At 49.1% G+C, this 16,532-nt stretch overlaps 1 protein-coding gene across 1 annotated transcript in view; it reads right to left on the bottom strand.

The window, feature by feature from the left end:
* Positions 1-1,178: 1,178 nt before the first annotated feature.
* Positions 1,179-16,532, bottom strand: part of TEKT5 (tektin 5) — a 46,938-nt gene continuing 31,584 nt past the window's right edge. Inside the window, exons 6-7 of the mRNA XM_043455855.1 lie at positions 4,888-5,042; positions 1,179-1,586 (exon numbers count right to left, since the gene is read on the bottom strand). Coding sequence (XP_043311790.1) covers positions 1,370-1,586; positions 4,888-5,042 — 372 coding nt within the window. The 3' untranslated portion in view covers positions 1,179-1,369. The remainder of the gene's footprint in view (positions 1,587-4,887; positions 5,043-16,532) is intronic.

Below are 16,532 nucleotides of genomic sequence, written 5' to 3'. Positions count from 1 at the left end.
TTAGTTCGTAGTAATGCACTAATGTTACTTCTTAGTTTTAACAAATGAACCATAACAAACAGTTCCAACAGTTATTAGGGGGCGATGGGTGAAGGGTACGTGGAAATTCTCCATGTTGTCTTTGCGACTTTTCTAAGAACCTAAACATATTGCACAATTTAAAAGTCTATTTAAAAAAGCATTTCCTCCTGATTAAAGAGGAACACATGTTCACTGTAGATGATTAATAATATAAACAAATAAGAAACCAGCAGTTACTTACTGCTGACTTTGTTAACATTCAAGTGTATTTCAATGCCATCTTTTTTCCTGTGCAGTTTTGTATTCTGCACTTTTTTTTTTTTGACTTGGAGTATAGTTAGTAGGCTTAGTGGTAAAGAATCTGCCTGTCAAGCAGGAGACCCAGGTTCAATCCCTGGAGAAGGAAATGACAACCCATTCCAGTAATCTTACCTGGGTAGTCCCATGGACAGGGAAGCCTGGTGGGCTACAGTCCATGGGGTCTCAAAGAGTCAGACACAACTTAGTGACTTTGTGACTCCATGGACTGTAGCCCATCTTCTTCTGTCCAGAGAATTCTCCAGGCAAGAATACTGGAGTGGGTTGCCATTCCCTTCTCCAGGGGATCTTCCTGACCCAGGGCTTGAACCTGGGTCTCCTGCACTGTAGGCAGATTCTTTACCATCTGCGCCACCAGGGAAGCCCCAAACAACAATACTATATTACAATAATGTAATAGATTGTAGATAGTTGTATTGTAACAATACTCTATTACAAAATTAAATAAATAAGTAAAATTGTCTATTAAGGGCAGGATTCAAACCCAGGACTTCTGGCTCCAGTTCCTAATTCTTTCGCACCGCCCCACATGGCTGACAGTCACCTCCACCTTGGACCAACCTTGTCTGATAGAAACAAGCTCAGTCTGGGAACTTGTACAAGGCCCCTCGGCCCCTAAGTCACAGCTGGTCTCGGGACTCCTGGCTCTGATGTCCAGTCTTTGGACATCATGGTCTATGCTATGCTCCTTAACAAACAGGTTTTTAAAAACGCGGCCTCTTCCGTTCCTGGGGAGGCTGACAACCTTGCAACATTCGGTCCCCAAGGGGTCACAGCCTGTCTCCACCCTGGGCTCCATCGTAAGGCCGGTTCCGCAGCAAGGAATGAGCTCCCAGTTCTCTGGTTTGGGCACATTTATTTTGGCTCTTTATATATATGTATATACACATATTATTTTTTTCCATGATAGGAGGAAAGGGAAAAAAATGACACTTTCTTTTATTTTTGTTTTTCTGCCTTTGCGCATTCTGTGCTATGTAAGGCGTGTGCGTGGAGCAGGGGGGGGTGGGGGTGCGGGGAGGGGGCAGGCTCAAGGGCAGATGCCCATGCATGGGGTGCTGGGGAAGGTCTTCCTCATCGCCATGCACTTCTCCTTGTCGATGCACAGGGTGTTGGCCTTGATGGCCAGCTCGTGCTCCAGCCGGCACTTGGTCATGACCAGCAGCTGCAGTGTATCCCGGGTCTCCCGCAGCCTCAGCTTGAGGGTCTGCAGGGTGTCGTCGATGGTGAACACCTCGTTCACTAGCCTGGGGACAGAGCAGAGGGGAAGGCAGGTTCGGCCAGCTGGAGGGCACAGGTGCCTCTCCCATGTGCCAGGCGCTGGGAGACTCAGAAAGCCAGGTGGGCAGGGCTCAGCCAGCAGGGAAGACAGGGGCGGGGCAGGCAGGCGGGTGAACACGCCGCAGAGCTGCTGAGGATGGTGAGCACAAAGGGAGACACAGACGGGATGTTCAGAAAACAAGCCGGCAGTTCCTCAGTTAGGCACAGACTCAAGACAGGACCCACAAGAACTAAAAGTGAAGTGAAGTGAAAGCTGCTCAGTCGTGTCTGACTCTGTGACCCCATGGACTATCCAGTCCATGGAGTTCTCCAGGCCAGAATACTGGAGTGGGTAGCCTTTCCCTTCTCCAGGGGGTCTTCCCAACCCAGGGATCGAACCCAGGTCTCCCGCATTGCAGGCGGATTCTTCACCAGCTGAACCACCACGGAAGCCCATGAATACTAGAGTGGGTAGCCTATCCCTTCTCCAGCGGATCTCCCTGACCCAGGAATCGAACCAGGGTCTCCTGAATTGCAGGCAGGTTCTTTACCAGCTAAGCTACCAGGGAAGTATAAACAGACACTCAAATCCTTGCACAAATACTCGTGTGGCACTAATGAAAAGTGAGTGAAAGTGTTAGTTGCTCAGTTGTGTCTGACTCTTGCAACTGCAAGAGACTTCCCTGGTGGCTCAGATGGTAAAGCGTCTGTCTACAATGCGGGAGACCTGGGTTCGATCCCTGGGTCGGGAAGATTCCCTGGAGAAGGAAATGGCAACCCACTCCAGTACTCTTGCCTAGAAAATCCCATGGGCAGAGGAGCTTGGTGCAGGCTACTGTCCATGGGGTCGCAAAGAGTCAGGCACAACTGAGCGACTTCACTTGCAACTGCATGGACTATAGCTGGCCAGGTTCCTCTGTCTATGGAATTCTCCAGGCAAGAATACTGGTGTGGGTAGCTATTCGCTTCTTCAGGGGATCTTCCCTACCCAGGGATTGAATCCAGGTCTCCTGCATTGCAGGCAAATCCTTTAATGTCTGAGCCATCAGGGAAGCCCACGGCCCTAACAACAAGAGTCAAAAGGTGGAAACAACCCAAAATGTCCATCGACAGATGAATGGATGCACAAAATATGCTTTGTCCCCACATGGGGATATTATTCAGATGTAATGAAAAGAATGCAAAGAACTGACTTATTGGAAAAGACTCTGATGCTGGGAAGATTGAGGGCAGGAGGAGAAGGGGACAACAGAGGACGAGATGGTTGGATGGCATCACTGACTCAACGGACATGAGTCTGAGCAAGCTCCGGGAGTTGGTGATGGACAGGGAAGCCTGATGTGGTGCAGTTCATGGGGTCGCAAAGAGCTGGGCATGATTGAGCGACTGAACCGAACCGAACTGAACTGAATGAAAAGGAATGAAGTGCTGATATGTACTACAACATGGATGGACCTTGAAGACATGATGCTGAGTGAAAGATACCAGACACCACGTCTGAACCCCAGTACCTATGAATGTGATGCTTTTTGGAAGTAGGATATTTGTGGGTGGAATTCAGTTAAGGATCCTGAGATGAAATTATCCTCCATTAAGTGTGCTGTGTTCAGTCGCTCAGTCCTGTCTGCCTCTGTGCGACCCCATGGACTGCACCACACCAGGCTCCTCTGTCCATGGGATGCTCCAGGCCAGAATACTGGAATGGGTTGCCTCGCCCTCCTCCAGGGGATCTTCCTGACCCAGGGATCAAACCCGGATCTCCTGCATTGCAGGCGCATTATTTACTGTCTGAGCCACCAGGGATATGGACCCTAAATCCAATGACTGATCTCCTTATAAGAGAAAGGAGGGGAAGATCTGAGTCACAGAGACACACAGGGAAGAAGACCATGTGAAGATGGAGGCAGATGCAATGATGCAGCTGCAAGCCAAGGGCTGCCAGCCACCACCAGGAGCCAGGAGAGGAGCTGGGAGAAGATGCTCTCTCAGAACCCCCAGAGAGAATCAACCCTGCTGATACTCTGATTTCAGAGGTTTGGCCTTTGCAAGTTTCAGAGGAGAAATTCTGTTGTTTTAAGCTAGCCAGCCTGTTGGTCATTTGTCACAGCAGCCCTGGGTCACGAATATACCTGGTGAGCTGTAATGGTGGGTTGGTTGTGGGGCTGGGACCCACCTGGAGGTGGGGGGAGAGACAGTGCTCAGAACTAGAGGACATGCTGCTAGGAGACCCTGGGCTGATATCAGGGTGAGCTTCCCCGTGACAAGCCTGAGCTAGAGAGAGGTGACATCGGCAGCCTGGAGGCCCTTCTTTCCTTGAGGCTCTCTCAGCCAGCGCTGTCCAGCAGAATTTTCGGCAGCGATGGAGATATTCCGTTCTATGCCTCCAGCCACACATAGCTCCTGACCACTTGATATGCAGTTTGTGCAAATAAGAACCTGAATTTTATTCCCAGGCAGTGACTGAGGCTGTAGAAACCTCAGCTCATGGCACCACTCAGCATTTTCTCTCTGAATATTTTTCTTCCTCCTCTTTACTCCTCCAGCTCTCTTTGCCCCATCATCTCAGCTCAGAAAGAAGACAAGCCACTGAGTTGTGGGGGGAGCCTGTCACGCGGCCACAGAGAGTGAAGACAGTGTCCTGAGCTTGGAGGGAACAGAGCAGTCAAGCGACCAGCCCCAAGTCACACAGCAGGGTCACAGGAAAATACTCCCCAAGTCCAATGGCCATTTCCTTCCTTGCCTGATCATTGTGCCGTCCCAAACCCCCACCCCTAGACTCACAAACCCTGTTTCTGGGCCTGCAGCGAGCCTTGTGCCCCTTTCCCCTCAACAGAAGCAGCTCCTCCTTAGCTAAGTGGGACGGGCAGGATTGGGCTGTTCGGAGGGCTCGCAGGTGAGAATTTCACAGAAAGGGCGCTGGGGGATGGGTGAGGTGTGGGCTGGGCGCCTCTTTCACCGGAGCCTAGAAGGAGGTGGGGGGGCGGGGGTGGAGCGATCAAAGGGCAAGGACCACGCCTCCGGGCTGGGCGGCGCCGTCTCAATGGCTTGGAGAGTTCCCGGAGCAGCACAGACCTACAAAAACATCCTCACTTGGCTGAGAAGGGCAGCGCAGAGGAGTGTCCTCCGTGGGTGGGGAGGCTACCAAGGGCGTCCTCAGAGCCCCAGGCCCCCACCCAGTGCCCTGTGGAGTCGTAGACCCGGGTCTCCTGATGGGTGGAGGGCCCATTTCCAGACCCAGCTCTCCCCTGCCCCTCCCCTGCCGGCCCCCGACCCCACCCCGCGGCTCACTTGAACTGGGCGGTGTCCCTGCACAGCTCCACGTTGGGGCGCCGGGTGCGGCACTCCAGCCTCGTCTGCGCCACCTTCAGCGGGCACTCCTTGGCCATGATGGATCTTTCCAGCAGCATGATGGTGTTCTCCGTCTGGAAGATCTCCTGCAGCGTCTGCGGGGAACGTTTGCGGTATCGGAAGGAACCTGAAGTCGCACTCGTGTGCTTAGCCGCTCGGCCGTGTCTGACTCTTTGCCACCCCGCAGACCGCAACCCGCCAGGCTCCTCTGTCCACGCGGATTCTCCAGGCAAGAACACTGGAGGGGGTTGCCATGCCCTCCTCCAGGGGAATCTTCCCAACCCAGGGATCGAACCCAGGTCTCCCGCATTGCAGGCAGATTCTTCACCCTCTGAGCCACCAGGTTGCACTTAACCAACCATAAGCACCCCCAGAACTGAGTGTACTAAAGTTATGACACGTCATTGTGTATAAACCGTCCGATCTCTTCCCTGTCATCTCCCGCAGCTCTAGATCTGTGAGCAGTTCTAGTTTTCATGGTGCCCTTCACCTGCGAGGAGGTTCTTTAGAGGTGGACTGCGCTGACACCCCTCCCAGACTTGGCAGGGCCCAGTGGGGAGGTAGTGACAGCCCACTCCAGTATTCTTGCCTGGGAACTCCCCTGGACAGAGGAGCCTCGCAGGCTACCGTCCCTGGTGTCGCAAAGGAGTTGGACACGACTCAGCGACTCAACAACAACAACAAATAGCGAGGTGACGTGTGCTCTGTTCTGGACAAGCCTGGAATGGTACCCTGCCACGGTGTCCCTCAACATCCTTCCTTCAGTTAATCTAAGGGCTTTTCTGTCTCCCTCACCAGCATGTGAGCTCCAAGAGGTCAGGGGCTTTGCTTTATCCATTGCTACATCCTCCCCACCCGTCGCCAGGAACAGCTCAGTGCAGAGTGAGGGCTGTCAGATAAAATACAGCACGCCCAGTTAAATGTGAATTTCAGATTGACAACAAAGCATTTTTAGTACAGTAAGTCCAATTTGTTCCTAAGTCCAACAAGGTTAGCCTAGATACCAATTAACACAATTGGCGATATAGTACTGTACTCTAATAGGTTTTATAATACTTTTCACACAAATAATAGATAAACAAACAAAAAATAAAACATTTTTACTCTTATAGTACAGTACCTTGAAACTACAATACTACAGAACAACACCTGGCATACAGGGGCTGGCATCAAGTGAACAGGCAACAAGAATTACTGACTGGAGGAAGTTGGGGGGTGGGAGACGGCAGAGCTGAAGGATGGTCAGCAATGGGAGATGGAGTGTGTGTGCATAGTCACTTAGTCGTGTCTGATTCTTTTCGACCCTTTGGACTGTAGCCCACCAGGCTTCTCTGTCCGTGGGATTTTTCAGGCAAGAATACTGGAGTGGGTTGCCATTTCCTCCTCCAGGGGATCTTCCCGACCCAGGAGAGCAAGCTGCAATTTCACTCACTCCTGATGTTAATGGAACGCACGTTGACATCTTTGAAAGTTCACAACTTGAAGGTTCATATATAGGTTCATATATATCTCAACTATTGCATAAGACATACTTACACTAGAAAGTTGTTTGCTGTTGCTCTGAAATTCAAGTTTAAGTGGACATCCTGCATTTTTATTTGCTAAATATGGCAACTCTACTCATAGTAGGAGCTCAATAAACATCCATTGAATGAACAAATGAATCACAGTGGGACCTTAAAGTCTAGATTTTTAGTTAGTTTCCCAAGGGTCCTTATGCACACTGAAGTTTTGGACCAGTGTACCCTGAAATTTATGTGGTCCTTTCACAGATTTTAATATGCAGAGAACTGTTACACGTGAGTATACCAGTGCTCCTGAATGGGGTGGGGACTGCATGTCTAAGACCCTGTCTCACTTTTAGGGACTTTATAGTCATACTGTTTTTCTCTTTGACATGAGCACTAAAGAACTAATGCTTTTAAACTGTGGTGTTGGAAAACACTCTTGAGAGTCCCTTGGACTGCAAGGAGATCAAACCAGTCAATCCTAAAGGAAATCAGTCCTGAATATTCATTGGAAGGACTGATGCTGAAGCTGAAACTCCAATCCTTTGGCCACCTGATACAGAGAACTGATTCACTGGAAAAGACCCTGATGCTGGGAAAGACTGAAGGCAGGAGGAGAAGGGGACGACAGGATGAGATGGTTGGATGGCATCACCAACTCTTTGGACATGAATTTGAGCAAGCTCCCGGAGTTGGTGATGGACAGGGAAGCCTGGCATGCTGCAGTTCATGGGCTTGCAAAGAGTTGTACATGACTGAGTGACTGAACTGAACTGATGAAATACTCACAAATCATAACATGACTATTTTAGCTGGATTGATCCCATGTTCTATGGGCAACAAGAAATTGCTTAAAAGAGATTTTTTTCCCCAAAGAAGTAAAGTCTTCGCTTCCCTATTACCTTAACACGTTATTGACTAGAGACATATTAATATATCTTTTGTCACCCAAACATTATTAACTGGAGATGTATCAATATGTTTTTAGACAGTGATACAATTAACACCACTGTGTAAAGTTGTTAGAACTTAAAGTTGATCAAAGATTCATTATCCAACTTCTGACTGTCATTATCATTCATATTTTGCTCCCTTAGGGGTTTTTGTTCCAACCTTATGTATATTATAAATGCAAATTTATTACCGAAAATTTTCAAAAGTGATGCATTGCAAAATTTTAAGTAAAGAAGTATTTTTCATTGAATTTTATGCAGATACTTTTTCTGATTATCTGAACAACACATATACCAGTATCTTAGAAGATGACAGTCCTTCAGAGCATAATTCTGATTCAGATGATGTGAATATTAGAATATTAGACAAAAAAAAAGACAAAAAAATCTTAGTGATGGATTCTGAAATGGAAAGTGAAAATGAAACTCTTGGTGCTGGAGAAGACTTTACAGGTGTGGCTTCTCAGGTGGCACAGTGATAAAGAATCCACCTGCCAATGCAGGAGACAGAAAAGACGCAGATTCAACCCTTGGGTCGATAAGATCCCCTTGGGGCTCAGGGCAGCCCACTCCGGTATTCTTGCCTGGGAAATCCCATGGACGGAGGAGCCTGGTGGGCTACATTCCATAGGGTCGTAAAGAGTCGGACACGACTGAAGCGACTTAGCGTACACACACACAGGTGAAACTACTGAATAACCCACAAAGTGTTAGTGAAATAACAGGAATTAATTTTGGCCAGCCAAAATAAAAATCGCTGGCCAGAGGCATTAGTCTCTGGAAAAATCACCCCGCATGCCCTGGTCAATGATGAATTTGCATGTGTGCTTAGTCACTCAGTTTCGTCCAACTCTCTGTCACCCTGTGGGCAGTAGCCCGCCAGGCTGCTCTGTCCATGGGATTCTCCAGGCAAGGATACTCGAGTGGGTTGCCATGCTCTCCTCCAGGGGATTTTTCCCGACCCAGGGATCAAACCCGAGTTTCCTGTCTCCTGTAATGGCAGGTGGGTTCTTTACCATCGAGACAGCTGGGAAGCCCTACCCTAAGGGGAAAAAAAAAAAAACCTACAAAGAGAACACGTCTCTGTTTCAAGAGAACAAAAGGATGCTCTTTTCCTCCTGGGGCTGAGACAGAGGCAGAGTTATCTGAGGGTGGGGTGGGAGGGGGTGCTGAGCTGCCTCTTTCAAATTCCACCAAAGAGGGAGACTGGCCCCTCACCTGGTCCTCACCCAGACCAGAGCAATGCCAACCAGAGGCTGATAAATGCTATCCCATAAGAATGTTCTGTGCCCAGCACATGGGAAGGTAAACGCTCCACTGAGTGGGGAAAACTAGCTCCTTAGCAGCCCAGGGGATTTTTCTCAGAAACTTGCCCTTTGGATAGGAAGGTATGCAAAGCTCAGAGAGTGTGCCCAACACACTGTAGAAGAAAACTGGGCCTTCCAACCCAGGTGGCTCATTGGTAAAGCATCCACCTGCCAAGCAGGAGGATTGGGGGCAGGCAGGTTCTTTACCACTGAGCCACCTGGGAAGCCCCATTATGCTTCATTACAAGACATTGAGCACAGTTCCCTGTGCCATGCAGGAGATCCTTGTTTATTTTATGTATAGAAGTGTGTGGACCCTCAACTCACACCACGCAAGTGAGACTGTTAGTCGCTCCGTGGTGTCCGACTCTTTGCGACCCCATGGACTGTTAGCCCACCAGGCTCCTCTGTCCATGGGATTCTCCAGGCAAGAATACTGGAGTGGGAAGTCATCCCCTCCTCCAGGGGAATCTTCCTGACCCAGAGATCAAACCTGACCTCCTGCATTGCAGGCAGATTTTTTGCCGTCTGAGCCACCAGGGAAGCGTGTGTCTGCTCATCCCAAACTCCTCATGTATCCCCCCACCCCTTTCCCCCTTTGGTAACCATAAATTTGTTTTCTGTGTCTGTGAGTCAGTTTTGCAAATACGTTGATTTGTATCATAGTTTGGATTCCATGTATAAGGGGCATCATATGGCATTTGTCTTTGTCTGTCTGATTTACTTCACTTAGTCTGATAATCTCTAGGCCCACCCATGCTGCTGCAAATGGCATTGTTTCATTGTGTTTTATGAATGAGTAGCATTCCATTACATACCACATGTTCTTTATCCATTCATCTATCCATGGACCTTTAGGTCATTGCCATGTCTTGGCTATTGTGAATAGTGCCACTATGGACACTGGAGTGCATGTATCTTTTTGAATTAGAGTTTTCTCCAGGAATGGGATTGTTGGATCATATGGTAACTCTAGTTTTTGGAAAAACCTCCATACTGTTTTACCACTGTGGCTGCACCAATTTACGTTCCCACCAACAGTGTAGGAGGGCTCCCTTTTATCCACACCCTCTCCAGCATTTATTTTCTGTAGATTTTCTTTGATGATGAAAAGGCCTATCTCTTGACTCTAGCGAAAGGGCTGACATTCATTCACATGCTCAATCATTTCTTCATTCACTCGCTAATTTATGGATTTTTTGATTCGCTCATTGACTTAACTGTGGATGAGGCACCTATTGGGTGCTAAGCACTGTTGTAGGTAGTGGACACAGCAGTGCCCAGAACAGGTAGAAAACACCATCTGCAAGGAGTTACATTCTAGTATAGAGGTCCCCAACCTTTTTGGCGCCAGAGTTTGATGGGCCACAGTCCATGGGGTTACGAAGAGTTGGACACAATTGAAGTGACTAAGTATATCCGCACATTAAGCACCCATCGGCCCTTACCACAACTATGACCATCTTTGTGCTGTACCGTGCTAAATTGCTTCAGTCCTCTCTGACTCTTTGCAACCCTATGGACCGTAGCCCGCCAGGCTCCTCTGTCCATGGGATTCTCCAGGCAAGAATACCAGAGTGGGTTGCCATGCCTTCCTCCAGGGGATCTTCCTGATCCAGAGATCGAACCCATGTCTCTTACGTTTTCTTCATTGGCAGCTGGGTTCTTTACCACTAGTAGCACCACCTGGGAAGTGACCATCTTTACCATCACAGAAGTTCAAGTTCCTTTTTCCCTGTTAACAACACATATTTGAATGCCTTTAGTGGGCAGGATATTGGTGGGAAAATGCCATCACTAGGAGGCATCCAATACATTTCAGTTTTCTGGGAACTCTCATGTGAGCACAGCAGTAGGGCAGGAAGACAGCAGCTCCCAGGGAACTAAAGCTCACTAATTATTTTCCAAACCTGAGGACCACTTCCAGGAGCATAGGGCCAGCCTGTCCTGGCACAGCCTCCCAACACTTGCTCATCTCCCTTGATTGGCACAGAGCAGCTGGGGGATCCAGAGACTTCTGCAGGCACCAGGCTCCAGTTACATGCTAATAGGCCTGCTCTGCTTTCGTTATATGTATCTTTCCACCATGTGCGCGTGTGTTAAGTCGCTTCAGTAATGTAGGACTCTTTGTGACCGTATGGGCTGTAGCCTGCGAGGCTCTGTCTATGGCATTCTCCAGGCAAGAATACTGGAGTGGGGTGCCATTCCCTCTTCCAGGGGAATCTTCCCGACCAAGGGATCAAAACCCATGTCTCTTATGTCTCCTGCATTGGAAGGCAGGTTCTTCACCACTCGCGCCACCTGGGAAACCCAGCTACTCTACTCCTGGCAAATGCTGTTGATTTTCCATCCATAGAATAATATAATTACATTTTACGACTTGAATGAAACATGTAAAGTGAGTAACAGCCCAGGTGGCGGGGCAGTGGGGTGGGGGGGCAGGTAAAATCAGGAAGGGTGATGGTGAAGGAGGGTGCTGAGGGGCACCTATGAAGCCCCTTGCCCCTCGTCTCCTCCTCGGGGCTGGCTTTTGGTGGCATGGTGGGGCAGCTGGAACCGACTCTTGCTTTTTCTCCATGCCACCACCCCTTCCCACCCCACCCCACCACCCCCCGGCATTTCTTGAACAGGCCTGCCTGTGAATTTTCCAGAACAGAAGGGGTTTTCCAGAATTGGCTGTTCTAGAACCCGCTGATGACTCACACCCAAGGCAAATCTGCCCAGGCGGGTCTAAACTCTGCCGAGAAATGATCCTCCAAACCTCCTGTCCAGCCTCCGTCACTCACAGCCAGGGTCCTCTTCACTGGAAGCGAGGAAAAATAAACACACACACACACATACACACACTCTGTCTTGGGGGCAGCCCCGGATGCCCGCGCACCTCCAAGAGCCCCCGGGGGCAGTGACTTGGCTTCCAGAAATTTGAGGAATGTGACCCCCAAGGGGCAGGAGACAGAGACCATGTGGGCTGACCAGAGGCAGGGGCTGGAGACAGAATGGCCTCGGCCTTCAGGCTCAGCAGGAAGCTAGGGTGCCAAGACTGAGCTCTGAGCTCCGGGACAGCCTGGTCCCTAGACCCCAAATTCCATGACGTCCCCCAAGGAGACGAGCTCAGAGTCTGAGAGGGTAATCCACGTATCCCAGCATATCCACTCCTGGTCTATACTATATACACTGAAGGAGCCCAAGACCACTCTGGAACATACGTGTCAAGGAGGTTCAGTGAGCCGGCAGCACCCAGCTGCCTGTGACCACAGAGACGGACATGTAAAAAATGGTAAATGAGCAGGTGGAGGATTTGGGCAGCCCAGAGAAGGGGGGGATTAACCTCACATCCATAGGAACGATGCAAGGTGAGGAAACTGGGAAACAGAATGAGCTATTTGATACAATCCCTTTGGAGAAAAGTAAAGATCCATACACATGCAACTGCGATCCACGTTTTGTAAGAACACATTTAAATGGGTGGCAGAGGAGGAGTGGTTAGATTGCATCACTGACTCAATGGACATGAATTTGAGCAAACTTCGGGAGATAGTGAAGGACAGAGGAACCTGGTGTGCTGCAGTCCGTGGGGCTGCAAAGTCAAACACGGCTGAGTGACTGAACAACATTTAAATCAATAGGTCAACATTCTTTAAAGAGGTCATATTCATTCATTCATTCAAATAGTCCACGAGGGCAAGGTCATCTATGGGAGAATAGGGATATTCTCCCTAAAGATATTCTCCTGAAGTTTAGGGATAAAGGGGGTAAACAAGGAAATGAGGGGTTTTGTACAAACATATGTGCCAGGAGCCAAGACGTATGATAAACTTACCTCTCTTCCCCGGATCAAAAGAGGAGAAAAAATCCCCACAATCCTATCAGATCTAAGGTTTCCTTTTAAAATAACTTTTTTAAGGGAGAAATTCTATTAAAGACAAAATGCTTTCTAATTGTAATGGGTGTTAATTCTTGCATTTGTTTGCCCATTAGCATTATCTGGACACTTTTTAAAACTGCAGCTGTCTGCCCCCCTCCACCAGAGATTCAGATTTCATTGGCTCAGGGTACAGTGGGTGTCAGAAGGTTTTAGGAACTCCCTAAAGGTGCAGCCAGAGTCAGGAAACACTGATGCAGGTGATAGAGATGTGAAAACGCTAAAGAGTCCCAAGGGGAAGGAGATGGATTGAGGACTCTGGTTAGGGACTTGGAGGGGCAACTCAAGACTGTTCATCTTGGCAGGAAAACCCCAAGTGGAGTCACGGGAGTAATTTCATCCCTTGAAGGTATTTTTGGAGACGTGCATGTGTGTGATCTGTGCGCCGTGGGCTTGGGTTTCCAGCAAGGGACCTGGGGGAAAAGTGGCTGCCTCATCACAGGGTTTTCAAGTTTCTGGGGGAAATCTGATGTCAGCAATTGGAAATCATGGTGCTCCGACCCCCAGCCCAGAGCTGTGCCCTTGTCCCGCACTGTGGTCACCTAGACGATCCAGACTTCGGCCCAGGCAGGCAGGAAGCTCAGAGCACAGGCAGCCTTGCCGGGTGAGAAGAGCTGGGCAAGTCTGTACATGCTCTGCAGTTCAGAATCGCTCAGACCCAGGGCGCCTGTTATGTGCATGTGTGCATGCACACACACACACACACACACACACACACACATGCGGAATGAGTGTCTCAAACACCTTCACCACCCTCTGCAGGGGGAAGAAGATAGAGGTGTTTGAGACATTCATTTACCCACTCACCCACCTACCTGCCCATGGAGCTGGTGTATCTCACAATCCACATCTAACCCAGCATGCTCCCACCACAGGGCCTTTGCACGGACTGTTCCCTCTGCCAGGGATGCTCCTTCCCCAGATCTCCACATGGCTCATTCCCTCATGCCCTTCTGGTTATGGCTAAAATGCCCAGAATACCTTTCTCTGATCATTTCCTTTAAACTTACAACCCGCAAACCAGATAGCACTCACAATTGTTCAAATTCTGCTTTCTTTTCTCTATCGTCCTTATACCTTCTGACATACTGTGTTTATTCATTAAAGAGCCTCTTGATGAAGGTAAAAGAGGAGAGTGAAAGAGCTGGCTTAAAAGTCAACATTCAAAAAACAAAGATCATGACATCCTGTCCCATCACTTCATGGCAAATAGATGGGGAAACAATGGAAACAGTCTTTATTTTATTAGCCCAAGACTTTATTTTCTTGGGCTCCAAAATCACTGTGGATGGTGACTGCAGCCATGAAATTAAAATATGCTTGCTGCTTGGAAGAAAAGCTATGACCAACCTAGACAGCATATTAAAAAGCAGAGAACACGTTGCTGACAAAGGTCCATATAGTCAAAGCTATGGTTTTCCCAGTAGTCACGTACAGATTTAGACCATGAGTCATGTGAGAGTTGGACCATAAAGAAGGCTGAGAGCTGAAGAATTGATGCTTTTGGACTGTGGTGTTGGAGAAGACTCTTGAGAATCCCTTGGACAGCGAGGAGATCAAACCAGTCAATCCTAAAGGAAATCAACCCTGAATGTTTATTGGAAGGACTGATAATGAAGCTGAAGCTCCAGTTCTTTGGCCACCTGATGCAAAGAGCCAACTCACTGGAAAAGACCCTAATGCTGGGAAAGACTGAAGGTGGGAGGAAAGAGGGCGACAGAGGATGAGATGGTTGGATGGCATCATTGACTCGATGGACATGAGTTTGAGCAAACTCTGGGAGATAGTGAAGGACAGGGAAGCCTGGCATGCTGCAGTCCACGGGGTCGCAAAGAGTTGGACACGATTGAGCTACTGAACAACAAAAACTCATTAATGTTGTCCCTCATCCTCTACCAGGGAGTAAGCTCCATGTGGGGAGGGATTTTTGTTTTGCTCTCTGCTGAATCCCCACTGCCCAAACCAATCAGTGCCCGGGACATAGTAATAATATCATCTAACACTTAAAATAGTGCTGACAGTGTGCCAGGCATTTTGCTAAAAGCTGTACATAGCTACCAATTGCTCAGTCATTCAGTGGTATCCAACTATTTGCGACCCTGTGGGCTGCAGCCTGCCAGGCTCCTCTGCCCATGGAATTTTCCAGGTAAGAATACTGGAGTGGGTTGCCATTTCCTACTCCAGGGGATCTCAGGGATAGAACCCAAGTATCCTGCCTCAGGGATAGAACCCGAGTCTCCTGCATTGGTAGGCAGATTCTTTACCATTGCACCACCTGGGAAGCCCACTAATTAGTAGATGCTTAATGAACACTTCCTCCCTAGATGGAGCGAGGCACACCATGAGGTATCTGCTTAAGAAGAAAGCAAAGACATTGGCACCAGACGACCTGACTCTCTCCAAATCCCAGCCCCGGCACATCCAAGCTGGGTGACCTCAGGCAAGTGTCCTAGGCTCTCTGAGACTTTCTAGTAAAATGGGGATCACGGATACTCCATAAAGTGGAGGTGAGGCCACTGTGCCAGGCCTTGGAGAAGGAGCTCTTGGAAAGTGTATAAAGCGTATAGCAAGTGTATAAAGCCCTTCACTGCTGGCACACGAAGCTAGCGACACTCCTTTGTGGTAACTTAAAAAGCATTGGTACCAGGTCTTACTCTTCCCAAAGCAAGCCCGTGCCTGCGTGTGCATGTTCCTCCCACAAACACGCCCTGGAAAAAGCCATCGTGCCCCTCCTTCCATCTTCCCTTGGCCAGCTAGAGAGCTCTCGCCCTCCTTCCCCGTCTACCTTTCTCCCCAGCCCCTGAGCTGGGGAGGCATCCTGGGCAGAGCGAAGGGCTGCCTGCTGTGGGATTGGCCCAGGGGCTCACCCCAAGGGAGGAGTCTCCGCAGCCTTGGCCCAAAGCTGGAACTCAGTTGGGAAGGATAGTCCCCAGGCCCTAGACTGAGAAAGGGGTAGTTCTAAGCCTCCCGTGTGCCAGGCATAAGGGGCAAGGGAGGCAGGTCCCTTCAGCTCACTGAGTCTCTCTGCAGTCACACAGATCTAGGTTCAAATACCAGCTCTGGCTCTTTCCCACTGTGTGCCCTTCAACAAGTCGCTTACCCTCTCTGTGCCGTATATATTCGTCTATTCAATATCCACTGAGCCTCTTCACTAAGTAGCCCCGTCTATGGGGCCAGACATTGTCCGGGGCACTTTTTCTATTTTTGTTGTTGCTTAGTTGCTAAGTCGTGTCCGACCCTTTGCGACCCCATGGACTATAGTGTACTGTAGCCCGCCGGGCTCCTCTGTCCATAGGATTTCCCAGGCAAGAATACGGTGAACGTGAAGCGAAAGTGAAAGTCACTCAGTCGTGTCTGACTCTTTGTGACCCCATGGACTGTACAGTCCATGGAATTCTCCAGGCCAGAAAGCTGGAGTGGGTAGCCAGTCCCCTTCTCCAGGGGATCTTCCCAACCCAGGGATTGAACCCAGGTCTCCCACATTTCAGGTGGATTCTTTACCAATTGAGCCACCAGGGAAGGCCAGAATACTGTATTGGGTTGTCATTTCCTTCTCCAGGGGATCTTCCCAACCCAGGGATAGAACCCCACATCTTCTGCTTGGCAGACAGATTCTTTACCATGGAGTCACCTGGGAAACCCATGCTTTTATTATCATGCTATAAAGTTAGCATAAAAATAATAACAAATAACCCACCAGGTTACCGTGCAGATTAAATGAGATACTGTATATAAAATGCTTAGTCCAGTGCAGGCACGTGCCATGAGGCTGTCCTTCCTGCCCACCCTACGCCCAGCTCCCATCCTGCAGCGTTCAGTCCCTTAAAAGATTTTTCCTTTGGGATAATTGTTGTGTTGTTTAATGTCAGACAATAGGAAACTCAGAGTTTGTCTC

The sequence above is a fragment of the Cervus canadensis genome, chromosome 32 (assembly GCF_019320065.1).
Source record: "Cervus canadensis isolate Bull #8, Minnesota chromosome 32, ASM1932006v1, whole genome shotgun sequence".
NCBI lineage: Eukaryota > Metazoa > Chordata > Mammalia > Artiodactyla > Cervidae > Cervus > Cervus canadensis.
Note: the sequence above shows the minus strand (reverse complement) of the source record. Positions and strands in the feature narration are given on the sequence as shown.